General features: G+C 35.0%; 2 protein-coding genes across 2 annotated transcripts; both read right to left on the reverse strand.

Annotated features, from left to right (window-relative positions):
- Positions 1-245: 245 nt before the first annotated feature.
- On the reverse strand, positions 246-6113 carry LOC145943773 (uncharacterized). Its single transcript, XM_083051590.1, has 2 exons — positions 6042-6113; positions 246-5936 (listed from the first exon to the last, which is right to left on the reverse strand). Exons 1-2 carry the CDS (start codon positions 6111-6113, stop codon positions 246-248), a joined length of 5763 nt encoding a protein of 1920 aa, XP_082907716.1.
- Positions 6114-19718: 13605 nt separating this feature from the next.
- Positions 19719-22058, reverse strand: LOC145943411 (uncharacterized). The gene is made up of 3 exons (XM_083050921.1): positions 21786-22058; positions 20770-21692; positions 19719-19859 (listed from the first exon to the last, which is right to left on the reverse strand). The coding sequence occupies exons 1-3, from the start codon at positions 21889-21891 to the stop codon at positions 19719-19721; spliced, it is 1170 nt and encodes a 389-aa protein (XP_082907047.1). The 5' UTR covers positions 21892-22058.
- Between the last annotated feature and the right edge of the window lie 965 nt (positions 22059-23023).

Here is a 23023-nt window from a genome sequence, read left to right on the forward strand (position 1 = left end):
TTTTTAGTAGTAATAGCAAATTATTGACAATTTATGCATGTAAAAAATATTTTTTTGCACTTTACGAATAATACAGAATAAAAGCATTGTCATGAAATTGCTAATACATTATGATACATTCTTTTATATAGGACTGATCGAAATGCAATATTAAATGATTAAATATTAATCATAAATTTTATATTATAAAAATCTATTTAGTGAGAATTTTTCAACTACTTTATTTTATATCGAATTTATATTATTTATTTGCTATTTTTTTGTAAAAATATTATATAAACATCTTTAGCACCTCTAGGCCACTGCCTCTTTTTAACTTGCGCATCATCAATTTCGATCCAAATATTAGATAATCCTTCTCTGCATATGCTTATATAATGATCTTCATCGGTGCACGAACCATCATAAAGAATAGCATTCATCGTCTTGTACAATTGTCCCGCTATTAATACTTTAGTTGTTGGAACAGCACATAAGTTAAATTTGTGTTCTGCTTTTATTAATTTACCATCTTGTGATAAAAATTGTATTAAACGAATAACAATTATTTCTCTTGTTAATGTTACTTCATTTTTAAATATTTTATCAGTTCCAGTACAACATTCACATGATTCGTTGTGTAAGTGAAACCAATGTGAAAATGTAGCATTTAATAAATCATTAAGATTATAACTTTTTTCCTTTAAATTATCAAGGGAAATTGAAATAGCAATATTATTTTCAACAATAGTTTTTGTATTGCCACATGTTTTGCATCGCTTGGTAGAAGTTACCTGATGTTGTATCAAATTTCTTAAGTAATCATATTTTTCGCAAAGTGCCGTAAGAAAATCATACGCATTTCGTTTTACGATGCTCGAAAAATATTCTCCTAAATATTGCCGTATTGCATAGGTATTTAGATTACGCATTCCATTTTCATATCGATGCATTAATATACGTAAAACATCTGTTTTGTCGCAATTAATTAACTGTTGCCTAATAGCATTTAAATGTAATAAACATTGCAATACTGTATTTGCATAACATGAAACCTTGTCTGTATTCTGAAAACCATGTATAACCCAAGCAGTGTTTTGAATTCTTCGATTTGAAGCAATATCTTGAATTTTTTTATCTGAACTTGATTTTTGAACAGAGGCAACTACTTTTGGTAACGCCCATCGAACATCTTTCACTTTATGACAGCGTTCTTTTGACACAGCAATCATTTCTGCTTTTGGATTGTGTATCCGTTTTAAACGATTATATTCAATAATAGCTTCACTGTTAGCAACTACTGCTGAAGGATCAAAGTTAATTAAATGCAATCCTTCTAGAGATGTTACTCGCGACAAGGCAACATAAACTTGACCACAACTAAATACAGAATTGCCAATATCCGTAACAACACTTTGCAAACTTAATCCTTGGCTTTTATGAATAGTGATGCCATAACTTAAAGATAATGGAAATTGCTTTCGTATAACATACGCTCTATCCAATACCTGAAATTTAACCTTTACTCTTTCAATTTCATATTCTAAACCTGATGGTAAAAGAAGTTTAATCTTTTCTACGTCGTCAGTAGACGTTTCTCGTACAATTGAAATTACTTTAGCAATTGTACCGTTTACAAGACCCAAACTAGCATCGATGTTACGCCGAATCATAACTTTTGCTCCAATTTTAATTGTAATTTGTTTTGAAAGCCCAGCTGTTCGAGAATTATCATCATCGTTATTTGACAATACTTTTAATACTTTCTTTTTTACATATGGTATACATTCAATCGTATCTTGAGCAATTAATAATATTTCTTTGGAAACAATGCGACTTAACATTGCATCATTAAGGACATTACACATATTACAAGTTGGCAATAAACAAACAGTGTCCGATGGTAAACTGTTAATAAAATCACATAATTCATTTAATCTAGATTCGAAATAATCAGCTTTGAAAGATATTTTTCTACTCTCTAGAATTTTACAATCAGATTTTGTCACTAAACCTATACGAATTCGCGACAATAACTCACGGTAAGAATCATCTCCTTGCTGGCGCATATTGATTGTCAATTCATCATACTCAAATAATGTAATCCATAAATTAACAGCATTTAAAGAACCAAGACATTTAGCAATTTTTGTATCTGATAAATGTATAAAGATAGGATCTTCGCGTACAGGAGGTAATTGAAGCAAGTCTCCGAATAAAAGAATATGCTTTCCACCAAACCAACCATCATCGCAATCACTAGTGTCAAAAATCTCAGACAATCGAAGATGTATATATATTAAAGTCAAATTAGATATCATTGACACTTCATCAATTACAAAAAGAATAACATCTTTAAGATCTGCTCGTAAAACTTTCAATACATGATCAGATAATTGTTTATACTTAGGAGTTTGACCATGTTCAACGGGTAATTGAAGCAATCTATGAACTGTCAAACCATCTATATTAAATGCTGCTATACCAGTAGGTGCTGCTACAGCAGTATCTTTGTTGAGATTTTGTTTTATCCAGCATTTAATAGTCTTGATTAAGAAACTTTTTCCAGTACCACCTTCTCCGCTAACATATAATCGTAATATTGATTTATCGGACTCTACAACATTGATAACTTTATTAAATACTCGTTTTTGATCCGTATTTAATTTTACTATCATTTCAGATACATCAATTTCTCGAATAGCTCTATCACCAAGATCTTTAAAATCTTGCATTGCTTCACCAGCCTCTATATTTTGAATACCTATCGCATTTTCAGGATCATCCTGAGACTGCTCTTTTTGTAAATCGTCATCTAAGCATTGCTGAACTAACTGTTTTGCAGTTTCAAATGCTTTTTGCAATTCTTCTAATCTTTCATGATATTGCAATGCTTCTATAAGATGCAGTTTTACTTTGTGAAACGATTCGGCATAAGTATCGCATTCATTTTTAAGATCCTCTAATTTTCGCCATGGTTTAAACATAAGCAATAACGCAAAGAAATAATTTTCCGGCTGTGTATTAACATTATATCTATAATGATTAATAAGATATCCGCGCTGCCGCCGTTTAAGATAACAACCATTATCTATTTTATAATATTCAATAAACCTATTTTTCGGTTTGATCTTCGAGATATCGTACCACTGTGCAAATTCATAAAGAGACGTATTTTCTAGTTCGTTTGGTCTATGTGGATAATGATCATCTATCAAAGATTGATAAAATATATCTGTAGATTCAGCATCAAGAGCTTCAATTTCTTTGCGACTTTTTAATTTTCTATATCGTATTTGATTAACATCTAACCATCTGATGGTTGTATTTCGATCAGTTCCATACAAAGGAATACCTAACAATGTATCAGCAGCTTCGAGAGCTCCACATTCTCTATTATTCGTAAATCGCAAAGCAATATTCCAAAGATGACTCGCTAATGATTTGTTTTTGTTATCCTTACTATCAAGAATAGTCTCAGACAATTCACTTTTCCCCGCTTTATTCATATATTTAGTAACATACCAGGTAAGCAGCGATGATTTTTCACCAATAAATTGTATATCCATATTACCTTCCCATGCAGTAAGAAGAACAGGATTATAGTCATTTATATTAACTTCATTATCCATTCGAGGAAGATCATAAAGTCTACTTTTATGTTTCAATTGTTTTTTACCGGCTATCGAAGTTGCCACATCTCTCATATTCAAAGTTTCAGTAACGGGACGAGGAAATCCAAAACGACATCGACGAATAACTTTACGTCCTACTTTTTTAGAGCGAAGACAATAATCATTATGTATATGTCGCTGATGCGTATCAACACGACTGTATAATAATGGCGAAATATTTTTATCCGGCATTTTGCAGCTTATATGTTGTAAAATAAATTTAGAGACTTCTTCCATAGTAGATTCACCGAAAATCGGTGCATTTTTAATCCAAATTAATAAGTGAAAATGTTGTATACCTCTACCTTGATATTCTCGTCGCCAGAAATAGTGCGTTACTTCTCCAATTGGATGATCTTTGGACTTGATAAAATCAAGCATTGCCCGAAACTTATTATCGAGAAACCTGGATGTTGATACAGGATCTCTAGCAATGAGTACGCTAACGCTAAAGGAAGCGTCATGCCATCCATTTACTTCACGAATATATTCACCTAAATCTTCCCATAACCATTCACTTGGACTTAGTGTTAAAAACCATGTCGCAGGTCCATAATGCTGTGTCATACAATTTAAATCACTTCTCGGTCTACGCCAATATTGCTCCGTATTTCGAAGTGTGGCAAATATTGTACTCAAATTAGATTCCAACAATTCTTTCGACATTGCGTCTAAGTATTCTGCAGCTGTATAACGAAGTCGCGGATTAGTTACATTCATTTTATGAAAAATTCCACGACTTAATTGACGCATATTTGCATCGTTCAATAAATAAAATAAGTATTGTTGATTTAATCTATACTGTGGATGTTTAGATGTCAAACGACATTTAATAAATTCATGATCATGAAGTTTAACCTGTCTAATCTCACGTTGTCCATTAATACCAGAAGAATATAAATCTGGAAAACACATTAAATCTAAATGTTGCTCACGATTATTCAAAGGCAAGTCCTGAATTTTTAACATTTGATATAAGGCTGTCGCAGTTTTATTTGCTTTCTTTTCATATAAGGGATAAATAGTATATTGTTCGTAATAGCCATCGTTTTCAACATTAGTAACTTGAGTTAACATTGCTTTCCGTTGGCCTTCTGTATCATTTTTGATCTCTTCTATCGGATCATTTAATAATTTAGTCTCATCATCAGCCACTTCTGCATTATCTTTTGTCTCTTCCATTTGGAATTCAGAATTTTTTAATTTTGGTAAACGTAAATCATTGTGATTATTTGGCAATATAATATGAGAGTATAAAGTATTGTTGCGCTTTAACCACGTTAAAGCGTCAAATACTTTTTTAACATCAACTACCTCTTCCCAAATAATCTTTGATTTTGTCGGGATACCTCTAACTAATATATATAATTCATGATTAATATTTATTGGATCAGTATTAGAACATAATTTATTCAATGTCTCCTGTAACGGCAGTGGTAAATGAAATGTTCTACCTTTAACTTTTGGTACGATTTGTCTTTGAGGCAACTTTTTATTCATAACAGTTCCCATTTTGAGGACAGTTTGAAACGCTTTAGCTCTCTGTATAAGAATTTTTTCGAATGTATTAAGAGATGATATTACTTCAGGCACCTGATTTGTAAAAAGATTATTTAAGACGCAGTATGCAGGCATTAAGCCCTTACGAAATTTGTTTACACAATAATTACATATATATTGCGCATCAACTTTTTGTTGTTGTACATACGTCATTAAATCTCTCCAAATTTGTGTCTGAAGACTATTGACTTTAGAAACATTTTTTTTATAACACAATCTCTCGCACGATACGCAAACATGTCGTGGTGTGTCCATAGAGCGTTTAGTCAACGCTTTAAATGCTTTACGATATTTAACAATAATATCATCGTCACTCAAAATTATATCAGTCCGTTGCTGTCTGTGTATATCTACTTTTTCCTGTGCAGAAGTCACAATTTCATTCAAAGTGTTTATATCACCATGATTTAATGCATCATCTAAATTTTCCATCTTTCGATAAAAAACTGTAAGTTGGTAAATTAAACGCTTCATATATCTTACTTTTGGAAAATGAGGCGATAATAATTGAACTGGAAGAAACATTCCTTTGCAAAGTGTTAAATCAATATAACAGCTACGCATATGACCCAATTTCTCATTTGAAGTTTTCATAGTACATTTATGAATACTTTGCATCAGTTTTGGTACATTCTTTAAAGTACACGTATTTACGGTTTGGAGAAACTTCTGATAACGATCAATTAAAAGCGGATCGTTAATTTTACAGCTTGCAGTATTACACATCAGTTTTGGTTCATTCTTTAAAGAACATGTATTTACGGTTTTGAGAAACTTCTGAGAACGGTCAATTAAAAGCGGATCGTTAATTTTACAGTTTGAAGTATTACACGACCAAGATTTTTTAGCTCGTTCTGTTATTAATGGTAATATGTTTACCACTTTTCCTTCTACATTCATTACCAAAGGTTCTAATGGATTTACATCATGATGATATATAGACTCGATGAAATAATTTTCAGATGAGGCTGTATGTCTAGATTCGCCACATAGCGCAGTTAATTTGTCTTCAATTGTAGAACAATCTGCGATAAGAGTTAAATACACTTCTGATTTCTTTTTAATCGAACTTAACATTTTGTATATATTGCGAATATAATTTTTTCTAATACACATGCACCAACGTACAATTTTTTCGGCTTTTAATCGTTTCTCAATATGACCTTTAATATTGATTTTTTCAATAATATTTGTTATAAATATTTCTGACGAATTACGAAGTTTTATGGTGTTTTTCGACCAGAATTGTTCATACTTTTTAGTAATTTTTTTGACAATATTGCAAGTTTTTATTTTAAATGTAGATTTTGTCTTAATTTTGTTCTGTTTTTTTGTCTGATAATATCGCTTATTATAAAGCCATTTGTAATTAGGATCCAATCTTTTTTATCTATCTCGTTCATGCTCAAAGTTTTTCGAATAACGCATACGCTTTTCTGCGCGTTTATTTTCTAAATCTTGTTCATATCGATATCGATCTTTAATGCGTTCATCTTCTAAGTTCCGTTGATATCGATTACGCTTTTTAGTGCGTTTATTTTCTAAATTTTGTTCATATCGATCACACTGTTTAGCGCGATTATCTTTTAAATTTCGGCGTTGTTTAGCGCGATTGTCTTTTAAATTTTGTTTATAACGATCGCGTCGTTTAGCGGATCTATCTTCAAAGCTCTGTTTATACAGATCGTGCTGTTCAATGCAATTATTCTCGGAATCTTGCTCATATGAATCATGTTTTTTAGCCTGATTATTTTCTAAATCTTGTGTATAGCGTGCACGTTTATTTACACAGTGATTATCCAAATCATGCTGCTTAATTTCTTCATAAATATTGTTTGTTTTCATGAAATTCTTTGGAGAATTTTCCATTAATTGTAATTGATTATTACTTAATTCTTTTTTACATTGATAAATATGACGTTGCTTTTCTAAACGATTCAAACTTTGTTGTTCCGTCTCACATCGACGTATAGTACGTATACGGTTTGCTTCAGTTTCTCTTGCTTTTATTACTGCTAATGGAAGCACTTTTTGAAGAGCATATTGTGGATCTTGTGGAAAATGCTCGATAACATTAGATTCAAAAATCTTAATTAAATGCAAACGCATTAAACTATGGTCATATTTTATTTTTTCGGGTTTAATATTGAATAACAATGAAATTGCAAAGGCTATTGCAAAAACCCCGCAATCGCTACCGTTTGGTTGGTATTGTACAGTAGGAAATTTAACAGGAATTTTTTCAAAGTTATATGTTGGAAATAATCTTTTCAAGAATTGTTCATGATGTCTATGCAATTTTTTATTATTTAATGAATCATAAATAAATATATTTTTTGTATCGTAATAACTACACACCCAATGTCCATCTGATAGACCTGATGAACTATGTAATATTTGTATATGCTTTTTATCAATTGGCATAGGCTGAATAGTATCAGGAAGTTGTAATCGCCATGTTTCGACAGGTCTATAATCTGAACAATTTTGCAATAAATTGTCAAAATATTCCATATGTATATCGGTTAACCATTCACCTCGAATGATTATATCTTTATCCTTAGGTGATAGAATTCTATGCTTTTTTGTCTTTACAGACATTATTTATATATATTCGATAAAAATATAATAATTACAAAGATACAATTTTTTTGTAAATATGTAATAATTTATCGGCGCACAGCAGTTACTTTTTGTAGGCGCACAGCAGCCTTGTATGGGCGCACAGCAGCCACTTTTTGTAGGCGCACAGCAGCCTTATATGGGCGCACAGCAGCCACTTTTTGTAGGCGCACAGCAGCCTTGTATGGGCGCACAGCAGCCACTTTTTGTAGGCGCACAGCAGCCTTATATGGGCGCACAGCAGCCACTTTTTGTAGGCGCACAGCAGCCTTGTATGGGCGCACAGCAGCCACTTTTTGTAAGCGCACAGCAGCTTGTATGGGCGCACAGCAGCCACTTTTTGTAGGCACAAAGCAGCCTTTTGTATTGGCGCACAGCAGCCTTATATTCTTTTTAAAATTTTTCTTCTTTTCTTGATCTTCTTTTCTTCTTTTCTTGATCTTCTTTTCTTCTTTTCTTGATTTTCTGTTCTTCTTTTCTTGAATCTTCTTAATCTTCTTAAACGTTGCTTAAATAAAAATTTAATTTAATTATAAATTTATAATACACATTTCACAATAATAATAGCTGTAATTTATTAAAACATATCTTTATACATATAAATATATAGATAACAAATTATTTCTAAACTTAATTTTATAGGTGTTTTATTTTAATTTCCCTAGGCAAATATTTCAAAAAATATGAAAGACCTACAAAAGTTTTACAGCTTCGAGGGAGACAAGATGGTACCATAGGTTTGACCTTGGATAGTCGTTTGAAGGTCACATAAAGTTCACCTACAATTTCTTAAATGGAACCTACTATTTTTCATTGCATATTCTTGTAACTTATCTCGAAAGCTTTCTAAAACATTATAATAAAGTATTTTTTCGTTTAGTATTTTTCGAGTTATGAGGCTTGAAAATTACAGTACCACCGACATTAGCCAAGGTATATCACGTGAAAGTTGTTCGGTCAGATTTATACTTTGACAAGTTATAACAATAAATTCGACCGAGCAACCTCCACGTGGTACCTTGGGCAATGCTAATGCCGGGAGTAGTGTAATTTTCAAGCCTCATAACAAAAAATACTAACGAAAAAATACTTTATTATAGTGTTTTATAAAGCTCTCGAGATAAGATACAAGAATCTGCAAGGAAAAATAAAAGGTTTCATTTAAGAAATTGTAGGTGAACTTTATGTGACCTTCAAATGACTATCCAAGGTCAAACCAATGATATCATCTTATGTCCCCCTCGAAGCCGTAAAACTTTTGTAGGGAACATTTTTTCGTATCTTTCATATTTTTCGAAATATTTGCCTGGGGAAATTAAAATGAAACACCCTATATAACAAGCGCAAAACTAAACATTCTTAAAACCATTTGGAGACGATTTTTCTCCAATGAAAATGTCGAGATATCAATTCCAAATTATAACTTTTTATAAACTAAATTTTATAAAATTAAAAAATTTCAGGTAAAATTTAATTTTATCTTTTGGCTACATTTGTCTAATTAATATATTTTATATAAAATAATGAATCAATTGATTTAAAAGAAAGAGTTGTTTTCAAGGAGAAGTATGTAAATTGCAACTAGCAGCTATATACTTTTTCTTACAAACAAATGTGTTTTTTTACACCAATTGATTTCTTTCATTATTTTATGAATACTATGTAAAATTATGTCAAACTTAAGAATAAAATATCTCGTAAACACATTTTTTTTACCATATTACTCAATTTTTTGCCAAAAATTGCGAGGAATCGATTTCAATCTCCAAATGACCTTGAAAAACACTTTTAAAAAAAGCCAATAGCACCATCTTCTGTCCCACTTAATCCTACAACTTTTGTTTGAAACATTTTTCAATATCTAAAGCCATTTCCGAGATCCAGGCCTGCTTTCGCGACAGAAGCAAAATGATCCTGCGCTGTTATTGGTCAAATCTGAAATTTTATTGAATCTCATTGAAATTTTGTTCAATGAAATTTCAGATTTAACTAATCACAGCGCAGGATCATTTTAATCTGGATCATTTTGATTCTGTCGCGAAAGCAGCCCAGGAGGCTGGGTCAGACTTCAGAGACACTTTGTATTTGATACACCATTGCTATATATTTGGAAATATTTTAATAAGCCAATAATTAATCAATAATAAATTGATAAATTCTTATTACAAAATAATATAATGCAATATTAATAATAATTATTTGACATCAACAGAATAATTAAGTTGTTCATCAACTAATATATTTTTACAAATATATACATACGAAAGAAAAAGCAGAGAAAATATATTTTAAATCGTTCAGATAATAATTGTTCAAGTAATAATTGTATGTATATATCTACTATTAATTGTTGTCAACAAAAAGACTACAATTCAGTAAACATAAGCTAACAGCAACGTAACATCAATGTTGTAATTTAAACTTCTACTCAATAATATAACAATACAATGCATCATGCCTTATACGTAACAGTTACATTGTTGAATGGGAAATTATAATATTGATGTTACATTACTGTTAGCTTGTTATGTTACTGGGAAATTTAATACAAAATCAGTTAATTTTGATTGTTTAATAGAATGTATAAAAACATATATATATATATATATTTGTATTTATTATTTATTTATTATTAAATATGTTTAGAAGTATATTATGTAAAAAAAGTTATGTACAAAAAAATTCCGTGCAAGAATAAAAGAGGACAAGATAGATTTTTTTGTACTTAATATATATTTATTTCTAAACGTATCTAATAAAAAATAAATAAATATATAGAAGTAATAAATATATATAAATATATATATATATTTATATATATTTATATTTATAAATGTTTAATATTTTTTTATACATTTTATTAAACATAATCAAAATTAACTGATTCTGTATTAAATTTTCCAGTAAAATAATAAGCTAACAGTAATGTAACATCAATGTTATAATTGATGTTATGTTGCTGCTAGCTTAATAATGGGTGCTTTCCAGCAACGACACAGTGCGACACAGAGTATCATTCTATCTTCTTTCAATATCTGTCAACAACAAAGATAGAATGATACACTGTGTCGCACTGTGTCGTTGCTGGAAAGCACCCAATGTTAATTTAATGTGTTTACTGAGGTGTAGTCTTTTTGCTGACGACAGCAGCATATTGATAGCAGACATACATATTATATTATTTTATAATTACCTGAACAATTTAAAATATATTTCTTCTGATTTAACTTCCGCTTTCTTCTTCCTAATTTTCCTCTATTATCTTTTATTATCCTTGTACATACATATTAGCTTTTTCTTATACGTAATACTTCTAATACCTAAAAAATAAATAAATAATATATGTTCAATATTTTTTCCTTTCTATTAATCTTTCTTTCTCTCTCTCTCTATCTCTCTCTCTCTCTCTCTCTCTCTCTCTCTCTCTCTCTCTCTCTCTCTCTCTCTCTCTCTCTCTCTCTCTCTCTCTCTCTCTCTCTCTCTCTCTCTCTCTCTCTCTCTCTCTCTCTCTCTCTCTCTCTCTCTCTCTCTCTCTCTCTCTCTCTCTCTCTCTCTCTCTCTCTCTCTCTCTCCCCCCTCTCCCTCTCTCCCCCTCTCTCTCCCTCTCCCTCTCTCTCTCCCTCTCCCTCTCTCTCTCCCTCTCTCTGAGATGGTGGCAGTAATAACGCGGACGATAGAGCATTCTTCCTTCTCGTGAGACAGACAGATAGACAGACAAACATACAGACACGTACTCTGCTCTTTAGGGGGGTCGCCAACGAAACAATTTAATATATATCTAATACAGTTGAAGAATTGGAGAATAGTCTGTCTGCTGAAACTCTAAAAAGGAATCGTCCGATTGCGCGCACGGATATATAGAAGCGAGTTGATGTTGTTGGTCTTGTTGGTGTGGTAGAGGTACTTGGTGCGGTTGGTTAGATATCGAAACTCTAGATTCTACTTTGCGAGCAATGTGTATAACGATATTTGGAAATTTTGATTAAGATAATAATACCGCTTCTACTCTTATATTCTCCCGAGTTGCTACGTCATAGGCGGGGGAAGGGGCGAAGCCCCTTACGCGTACGCGTTCAGCAACGCCGTAATTGTTATCGTCGCGTCATCGTATCGCGTCGCGTCGCGTCATCGCCGCTCCTGTCTACCGCCCGTACTTGTGCCGTAATTCGCTTACTATTTCTTTTAATAATTTGAAAACTAAGCTTTGGATCAAATTTTGACAAAGGAAAAATCTTCTTAGAATTCAATCAGGAATACGACATTTTAAGGACAAACGGTTGTTTAGAATCACCCTGTATACTATCAGCAATGCCAAATCCATGTAATTAATTATCCGACCGATATGGGTCTATATTAAAAAATTAAATGTATTGCAAAAATCAATTTCATACATCTAACAATCAAAATAAGTAATTAACTAAATCCACAATATAATATCTTGTATAATTTGTGAGATTCAAGTTATATATGTGTTATGTATTCGCGAGCGGATATGACAGTGACGCGGTGTTGTGCTTGTGGGATGTATTACGCGACTGAGCTTCTTTTCATTGTTTCTTTGTTCCCGCTCTGTTACGACCCATTACGCCATCTCGTTCACGACGACAGTCGGTATATAACAGTTCCTCCCCCTCAAGATTTTTGAGTGGCATAATCTTTATATCGTATTGGGGTGGATCTAGTTCGAGTGGATCTTATCAATACTTGTTCTGGAGTTTTTTCCGGTTGTTGTTCTGGAGCTTCTTCCGGTTGTTGTTCTGGAGCTTCTTCCAGTTGTTGTTCTGGTTCTGTGGTAAGGAATTCATCCCAACTCCTGTCATCGGTCTTTTTAGCTGCTGTTTCAACATGAGATCGTAATTGATCTATGTGCCTTACCCATTTCTTCCCATCTGTAGTACGGACCTCATATGTTACTCGTCCGACAGGTTTTATTATCCATGCTGCTGTCCATTTCTCTGATGTGAGGTAGGCTCTGGCCCATACTGGATCCTCCGCTTCAAATGTTCGGATTTTTTCTTAATTTGTGCAGTAGTCTCTTGTTTATTATTCGGGTGTAATGCATCTAACGCTGTTCGTAAACGTTGTCCCATTAATAGCTCTGCAGGTGACGCCAAGCACAGAGCGTGAACAAACAGGAATCGTGCAAGCCCTACTTCTCATTCTTCTCTGGGTAACTTCTTTAATGTCATTTTTACCGTTTGCACGTATCTTTCGACTTGTCCGTTTGATGAAGGATGGTAAGGTGCGTTGTACATTGCCTTTATTTCGTTGTTTTGAAGAAAACCCATATATTCATTTGATGTGAATACTGTTGCATTGTCTGATACAATGATTTGCGGTAGTCCATGTGTCGCAAAAAGATTTCGTAGTTTTGTAATTACTGCCTGTGCTGTGCAGTTGTTCATTTGGAAAACTTCTAACCACTTGGTGTATGCGTCTACAACTAACATAAATGTTTTCCCGTGGAAAGGTCCTGCAAAATCAATGTGTAACCGACTCCATGGTCTTTCTGGAGATGTCCATATGTTTTCTTGAACTGACGTCATGTTATTCTTATTTAGTTGACATTTGTCACATCTACTTACATATGCTTCGATGGCTTTATCCATTCCTGGCCATCAAACTACGAGCTATTGCTTTCATTTTTACAATTCCTGGGTGTGCGTTGTGTAACATCTGTAATATGGAATTTTTGAGACGTTCTGGAATTATCACACGAGATTCCCATAAAACACAATTTCTGTATGCTGATAGTTCTGTTTCTCGTTTTATATATGATGTAAATTGTTCTTCTTGATTTTCTGTTGGAAACTTTTGAAGTAACCATCGATGTACTCTGGATAAAACTGGATCTACTTGCGTCCATTTTGCTACGTCCTTTGTTTTCAATGCTATGTCTTGTGTTGATTCTAGCATCTTGATTTCTCTTAGAGGTGGAATATGGGATTCTGTTGTTTCCAATGGTAATCGACTTAATGCATCTGCATTTGCATGTCTTTTCCCTTCTCTGAAAAATATTTTATATGTATAAGCTGCTAATATTAAACTCGTAGTAATAAAAAATCGTAGTAACTGTGGTGACATAACCTGAGGTACTGACTTATTTGGGTTAAACAAGCCTAGAAGTGGCTTATGGTCTGTTAGAATTGTAAAATTTCGACCATATACGTATGCGTGAAATTTCTTGACTCCGAAAATGATGGATAGAGCTTCCTTTTGTAATTGTGAATAATTTCTTTCTGCTTTTGTCGGTGTTCTTGATGCGAACGCTATTGGTCTCTCCAGACCATCCGGATTTAAGTGTGACAGTACCGCTCCTAATCCATATGGTGATGCATCGCATGCCAAAATGAGAAGTTTTTCCGGGTCATAGTGTGTTAAGACGGTGGATGCTATTATCATCTTCTTTGCGGAACAAAATGCCTTGTCGTGTATTGCTGTCCATGACCACTTTGTTCTGTCGTCCAGTAGTCTGTGTAATGGCTCTAATACTGTTGCTTTATGTGGTAAAAAACATGCGTAAAAATTTAACAATTCTAGGAAAGCTTGCAGTTCTCTATTCTTTGGTGCCGCGGTTTCTTGTATAGCCATTACTTTTTCTGTTGGATGTACTCCTTCCGCATCAACTCTGTAAACTAAATATTCCACAGCGTCAGTATTGAGTATGCACTTACATCTCTTTAGACGTAATCCTGCATTGTATAGTCTTTCGAATGCCTTATTTTCCTTATCCGTCAACTGTTCTTGTAATCCTCCCGCTATGAGTAGGTCATCCAGGTATGCACCTACTCCTGCGAGTCCTGCTAAAACAGTGTCCATCACTCTTTGAAAAATGCTAGGGGCTGAAGAGATTCCATACGGTAGTCTTTTGACTCGAAATAGGTGTATTTATTGTGAGGATCTTTGATGTCGCTTCATCTACTGGTAACTGCAAATAGGCTTCTGATAAGTCTAACTTTGTACATCGCTTACCTCCTGAGAGTTGTGCTAATAATTCCGTTACTGTGGGCAATGGATATGTGTCTGTCTTTATAGCTTTATTTACAGTGGCTCGATACTCCACATAACCGAACGTGACCATCTTTTTTCAACACTAACACAATAGGCGTGGCCCAGTCTGAGTGTTGAATCGCTTCTAGAACACAGATTGTTTCTAATCTTCGTAATTCTTCGTCGACCTTTTCTCGTAGTGCGTATGGTATAGCTCGACTCTTCAAAAATATAGGTTTTATCTCTGGATTAATTTCTATGCTGATTGGAGTTCCGGTATATGATCCTAATCCGTCTGCAAATACTGCTTCTTGTATCTCTTGTTTGGCTTAAATATGTTGAATTCCTGTTAGCGAAATTCCTAAAAAAAACATGCGCGTTCTATGTGTCCCGTCTTCCTAAAATACCGGCACTCGGCTGTTGCAAATCTGCACTCACTAGGCGCGTGTGCGTCTCCACATCTGAAACATGGTTTCTTTGATGCTGCATTTCCTGTTTTCTTTTGAATTATGTTCTTTTTGCTGCAATCGTTTTTCCAGATTCCATGTGTGACGGCGTTTCCTGCTATGGACGCTGCTCTTAAATCCGATGCGTTCTTTTTTGCTGTTTCTGCCGCTATCGCGAGATCTAGAGCTTTCTGGAATAATAGATCCGTTTCTGCCAACAGACGTCGTTGTACAGCTTCATCCGCTATGCCACAAACTAAGCGATCTCGAAGCATACTATCCAATGTATTTCCAAAGCCGCAATATTCCGACAATCGACGTAGATCCGAAACGTATTTTGCGACCGATTCAGAAGTTATTAGCCTTTTTTTGTTAAATTTGAATCTTTGTATGATTTCTGAAGGTTTAGGTCTGAAATGTTCGCCCACCATTTGTATGATCTCTTCGTATGGCACATCTGCTGGTGATTTTGGCATTATTACCGATCGTATGAGTGCGTATGTCGCTTTCCCACATACGCTTGAAAGGATAGCCCTTTTCTTCACAGGCTCTGCTATTTCATTAGCGATAAAATAGAAATTTAACCTTTTTATGTATTGAGTCCAGGATGCGGCTCTGCCTGGCTGGAATTCTTCTATAAGGCCAACTCCTCTGTGTGTTGTAGCCATTTTTCTTTTATGTACGTTGTTTACTGTATACTTTATGTACTTTTAATCCTCGTCGACAGTTTTAATGTATTCGCGAACCGCGGATATGACAGTGACGCGGTGTTGTGCTCGTGGGATGTATTACGCGACTGAGCTTCTTTTCATTGTTTCTTTGTTCCCGCTCTGTTACGATCCATTACGCCATCTCGTTCGCGACGACGGTATATAACAATATGCCACAATTTAATGTAGAATTAAATTATTTCAAGATTCGACTAAAATAGGTCAGAATACATAAATTTGACATATCATAGAGATGGTAGAAAGATAAAAGGTGAAGTATTACGCATAATGGCGGCATACCGAAATTTCAACCAATCAAATGTCACCCATTTGGCAACGCGCGTATTTCAAACGTGAATGACTAATCAGAAATAAAAACACAGAATTTATATTGGAAGTAAAAATGTGTATTCATAAATATTAATATAAACTATAACGATTTTTGCAATTTTTTACAAAACAATTCGGCATGATGTTGATGTCCGAAATAACACGTTAATATAACACTCCAACACTTAGGGCCGGTCTCACCATCTCCGATTAACTCAATCGGCCGATTAAACTATATATTTGTCTCTTTTCAGCTACGTTCTTAAAAATAGACAAAGATATAGTTTAATCGGCCGATTGAGTTAATCGGAAATGGTGAAACCGGCCCTTAATATTTAACGCTCATTGCCAGCAATATACATATGGCAGTATCAATCATATAATTTTGCCGAATGGGTGAAATCTAATTGGTTGACCACTTTCCCACTACTTTCGGATGACTGCGCATCCACCGGAATGCTTCACCTTATATACTTACACCATGGTAGAGACTAAATAAATTATTACTTATCGATATAAGTAAGATACTAAATCCCCAATGCAGTATCTTGTATAAATAGTACAGTATAATTGTTATGTACTATCAGCAAATCCCAAATCCATGTAATTAATTATCCGACCGATATAGGTCTATATTCTAAAATTATATACATGTATCGCAAAACTAAATTTTATACATCTAATAATCAAAATAAGTAATTAACTGAATCTACAATATTATATCTTGTATAATTTGTAAGATTCAAGTTGTATATGCCACAATTTAATGTCCAATCAAATTATTTCAAAATTCGACCAAAATAGGTCAGAATACAAAAATTTGCAATGTTATAATGATGTTTTTGACTTGCTTTTATTTGTATACGGCCTTGTATCTATGTATTGGGTATTTATTCCCCGCAGGGTTATAAAGGCGCTTTTCAAAGGAGCGTTCCCCAACCTTTTACAATTTCCTAAACTCTCCCCGTACCTGGCCATTTGCGACCTCACAATATACCAAAAAAACAAAAATAATAACAATACAAGCTATTCCAACTTCTCTCCTCCTTCTCTTTCCTCTCGCCCCGATTCATTCTTCCTTCTTATTCCACTTCTCTCTTTTCTCCTGTCCTGTTCCGACTCCTCCAACATATATTCCTTCCTCATCGGGCCCCCTGTCATTTACCTTTCAGATACTAAACAAAAATCAGAAACAGAAACATTATCATTCTCCTTGTATTATACCTCTCCCTCTGCACCATCTCCTCTCCTTCTCCTTAACCTCTCCCTTCCTCCTGTCATCGTCATCTCGCTGTTCTTGCCGCCTTCTTTCTCTCTTTCTCTTTATTCTCCTTTTTCTCTCCTCTTCTATCCTTCACCCTTCCCTCTCTCTTTTGCTCGTATCCAGCCTCCTCTTCATTCATTCCTTGATCTTCTCACTTTTCTTCTCCTTCTTCCTCCTAGACTTCATCTTCCTTCCCTCCCCTTCTCCTTCCCCTTGCTTTTCTCCGTTTCCTATTCTCTTTATGACTCTTTCTTTTCAACCATGTCTGATCTTCCTTTCGTCTATCTCAGTCCCTCCGCGTCCCAGAACCATTCTTCGCCATCGATCCATATCCTCTTATTCGTCATCTCCACTATTTTTCCCCTCTTTCTCTCCATCCTCGCCTTCTCTACTATCCTCCACCTTGCGCTTCTCTCCTCCATCGTCAAATCCTCATCAATCCAAACTCCCCATTTCTTACTTATCTCCCGGCAATTTTCCACCATCTCCTCCTTATCCTTTTCCTCCTTCATCTCCACGATCAGTACCCATGCTCCCGTATCTCCTATCCTCTCCATTATTTCTCCTATCTTCGCTTCCTTCCCTATCACTTTCGCTATAATCTCTTTCACAAATATTCGCCTCTCTTCTTGGTCTTTTTCTTCCACTCCTTTCCAAATCAAGTTCCTCCTTCTCTTCCTTCTTCTCTCCTGTTCCTCCCTCTTTACCTTTTCCTTTCGACCTCTCTCCTCCTTTTCTCCTCCCTTTCCTCTATCCTCCTCCATACCTCCATTTCTTTCCATTCTTTCAATTCTTTACTTCCCTTCTCTTTTTTATCTCCATCTTTCTTCTGCCCTCTCTGTCTCCTTCTCCTTCCTCTTGCTGCAGACCTCCCTCTCTTTCGCTTCCTTTCTTCTCATTCCGTATGCATTCCTCCCTGGCGCTCTTGTCCTCCTCTTTTTTTACTATCTTCCACCATTCCTCTTCTTCGCTCTCCTCTTCACCTCCTCTTCCCTTTCTTCCTTCTTTCTCTTCCCTGCTCTCTAACTCCCTCTCATCGCATCCCCTTAGTTCCACGTCTTCCTCTCTCTCTTCGGCCTCACCCTCCTTCTTTCTTCCTTCCCTCTTGCCTTCATCTTCTTTCTTCACTTTCCTTCCTCCTTGACCTGATCCTTCCTCAATTGTATCCTCAGCCTTCGTGCCCCAATTACTTAAACTTTCCTCCTTTTCTTCCTCATCTTTCTTCATATGGTCTCCATCCAGTGGTTTCTCTTTTAACGCCTCTCCCTCTCCCCTCTTCTCATCATTACTCTGCCTTGTATCCCCCCCCTCTCTTTCTCCTCTTTCTTACACTTACCTCCGTTTCCTTTCTCTCCTACCATCAACTCCTGCTCTTCCATGCTATTGTCCTCTCTCCGCCTGTCTTCCTTCCTCCTATCCCTCTCCTCGTCCTCGTCAGCCTCCTTCTCTTCCTTTCCCTTCTCCATCTCCCTCTCCGCTCTCTGTATCTCTTCTGTCTGCTCTGTCCTCTCTCCCTGTACTTCCTTCCTTCCTTCCGCCTCTCCTTCCCTTTCTATATATGTCCTATTCTTTCTCTCCTCTTCCCTTCTCTCCGCAGCTCCTTGCTTCTCTCTCCACCATTCTAACCTCCTTCCTGACCATTCTTCCAAAATCTTCACTATCCTTATCACTAACTCCTTCAATTCCTTTGACTCCTTTATCCCCTCCTTCGCTTCCATTTCCTTCCTTATCTTTATCCACCTTGTCAGCGTCCTTTCCTCTTTATCTCCCTTATCTCACACTTTCCCCGGCTTTCTAACCTTCTTCCAATCTTCCGACGTATTTGTCAGCTGGATCGCTATCGACCCTGCATGTGTCGATCATACCGTGGCGCCCTCTTTTACAACCCACTTCCTCTCTCGTATCCCTCTTCCTTCGCTGTCTCCATCTATATCGCTCGGCCCACTCTCTTCCTGCAGCAACCTCCGTGGCGTCCTCTCCATCTATCCTTTCTCTCATCTAACAAGGAGATGACGCCAATTGGAAAATCGCTTTTCCAACGAGTCATGGTGCGTTCGATAGCTTGTAGCTAGCTAACGAAAACCCTAAAGGCGTTTGCGCCAATGGGCCTTTGTTTAGTAGAAATTACGAGACAAAGTTAGAGTCACGCAGCTACGTTTCTCATAAGCAAGGACACTATGATTCTTTTCGAGTGAGCGGCGTGGCTGCGAAGACTAAGGCTCTCGTTTATTGTTTTTTGCGCCGGCGGCGAAGGTTCGAATCCCGCTGACGACTGCTTCGCTTCCTTTTTTTTTTTTTCAATATTGGACATTAAAAAAATACTATATTATTATTTATTTATTATTTTTTATTTATTTATTTTTTTTACATAAAAATAAGTACATTTTTAAATGTTTGAACGCAATAAAAAACACAAATCATGTGAGTTGATTATTTTTTTCATGCAACTTATATCAAAATAAAATATGTAAACTTTAATCGTCTATATTATAAAAAATTTCCATTGCTTCGCAATGTCGTGGATGAAAATCAATATAAAAACATTTGAAACATAAAATTTTGTCACACCACGAACATTTTATAAAGGAATTATATTGTCCACATTCGCATTTTTTATTAACAATAATAGGGGGAAAGCATATTTGATTTACATTTAAAAAGATGTTTCTATTGTCAGCTAACTTTGCAGCATACCATGCGTATTGAAGCATATTTTTAAATTTTGGTGCTGATAATAAATAATGAATTATTGATTGTATGCGAATTGCATCAGCACGAGTATTTAATTGTTTGCTTTCGTCGCTTGCAATGACATCTGGACAATTTTGTATTTTTTTAATTATAATTTTTACTTGTCTGTAAAAATATACATCACATGGCTGACAAATCGGAGTACATTTTGGTGGTATAATTTGCAAATTACATGTTGGTTTATTATTTTTGTTGCGGAATATTTCGTTATATGTTTGGATGTTTTTTTGTCCTCCCCAGGAATCAACAATAAATAAAAACAAATTATCCCGGACATACGGTTTAACAACATTTTTCAAATACTGTTCGTATAATGACGTTGTTAATTTGCCCGATTTGGAACATACAACGACAACATTTTTACATAATTTTAATAACTCATCTACATCTTTTTTTACACGTACTCCAAAATAATCAGAATATTCTTGCAAACAAACAAATACTTTATTTAATAACTTCCCGGATTTTGTCAGCGAATATTGGGCGGTGTACGAATGCGAAACTTTATTTAAATCGCCGATATACAATTGGACTAATTTTTCTCCAGTATGCGTGTAAGTTCGCGACACATTAACTCTATACTCACATCCTGTTTGATCTGTATTAATTACAAAATCGGGGTCGTAATCCGGTGAAATTGCTTGAATTAATTTTTGAAACTGTTCCGCTGATTTTATCACAGCTTCTGGTTCAATTGCCTCTTTTTTAGAAATATACCGGACAACGCGACGATTCGATATCTTGTGATCGTGTAAAAAGTTGGTCAACCATGTGCTGGATGCTACGAAATGGAAAGCACTTATAGGTTCTTCGTTTTCCTTTTGTGCATTGTTATATTGTGCGGCTACAGCTATCGCCCATTGTTGCAGCAAACGTCGTGTAACTAATTGATTATTATTTCTTGCTTCTACAAAGCGATCGTACACATTAACTTTTATTGTATTTAATTTGTCTCTAAAAGTGCCACCTGACAAAACAGCTTTTTTATATTTTGCAACATCAGAGGCATGGTTTAAATACTTTTTAAAATGATGCTTTAATGTTTTAAAAGACCACTGTGGATGTTCTTCAGCTGTCATTACAATCTTCAATTTGACATTATATGGTACTATTTTATGCGCAGCAATTTTTTCCGGAGGTTCATAGTCTTCCAATTCATCGAGTATATTCTCACTCGTACTTGGCATATCTTCGCAGGTAACTACCTCTTGTCCTTCTTCTGTATAATATTCAATTTCGTCCATAATTTCATGCTCTCCCAACAGTTTAATAAATTTTTCAAAAAGTTTGCCGCCAACTAATTTGGCATTGTTCGAAAATTTGCGTGGGGCGTCAGCAAATATTAAATTAAAGCGTACAACAGTATCTACAAACAATTATTTAACATTATAATTTGAAATATACTGTGATGTTATAAAAGCAGATGTTTTTTTCAATTCTTCATTAATAATATATTTACCTCGAAAATATTCGATTGCATCCGTCAAATCTTCCTTTGAAATATCGCACTTTGCAAGTAGTTGCACATATTTAATAGTATTATCAGTAATATATGTTGTCTCCATTTTTACCGATGTTTCGTGCCACGCTCTCTTTCGAAATGCTGTTACGAAACTGGTGAGACACGTTATAACGTGTGAGAATGCCTTCGTGAAAACCGTTAAAAAGATCGAATAGAGGGGACAACAGTCCCTTCTACCTAACAAAGACTTTTCAAACGCTGGCAGGTATACTTGCCCGTCCTTTTCTCTCATCTCTACATATTTCACACACAATTTTAATACATATATAAAATATTCCACAATAAAGATAATAAACAAACATGTAATTTGCAAATTATACTGCCAAGATGTATATGTTAACCACGCAATGTTTATTTTTACATGGATTTTCATCCACGACATTGCGAAGCAATGGAAATTTTTTATAATATAGACGATTAAAGTTTACATATTTTATTTTGATATAAGTTGCATGAAAAAAATAATCAACTCACATGATTTGTGTTTTTTATTGCGTTCAAACATTTAAAAATGTACTTATTTTTATGTAAAAAAAATAAATAAATAAAAAATAATAAATAAATAATAATATAGTATTTTTTTAATGTCCAATATTGAAAAAAAAAAAAAAGGAAGCGAAGCAGTCGTCAGCGGGATTCGAACCTTCGCCGCCGGCGCAAAAAACAATGAACGAGAGCCTTAGTCTTCGCAGCCACGCCGCTCACTCGAAAAGAATCATAGTGTCCTTGCTTATGAGAAACGTAGCTGCGTGACTCTAACTTTGTCTCGTAATTTCTACTAAACAAAGGCCCATTGGCGCAAACGCCTTTAGGGTTTTCGTTAGCTAGCTACAAGCTATCGAACGCACCATGACTCGTTGGAAAAGCGATTTTCCAATTGGCGTCATCTCCTTGTAAGCCTCTCCGTGCTGTCCAGCGCCCTCTCTCTCTCATCTCTTCTTCCTCTTCTTCCACGTCACGTCTCCTCGTCCTTTCTTCACGCTGCTCCATATTTTTCCACCTTCCACAGAATTCTTTCTTCTTCGTTCTCAAGCTCTCCAACAACTCCCTCAACTTCTCCTGTGTTCCTCTATCCGCCTCTTATTTCCTTCTCCTCCCTCTCACCCAACAACCACCTTTTTCCCATCCCAACACGGAGCACTACGTTCCGCTTGTCACTACCTCGGCGGCCATTC

The sequence above is a fragment of the Prenolepis imparis genome, unplaced genomic scaffold (genome assembly GCF_030444845.1).
Source record: "Prenolepis imparis isolate NDT839.2.m4 unplaced genomic scaffold, iyPreImpa1.0 SCAF_12, whole genome shotgun sequence".
NCBI lineage: Eukaryota > Metazoa > Arthropoda > Insecta > Hymenoptera > Formicidae > Prenolepis > Prenolepis imparis.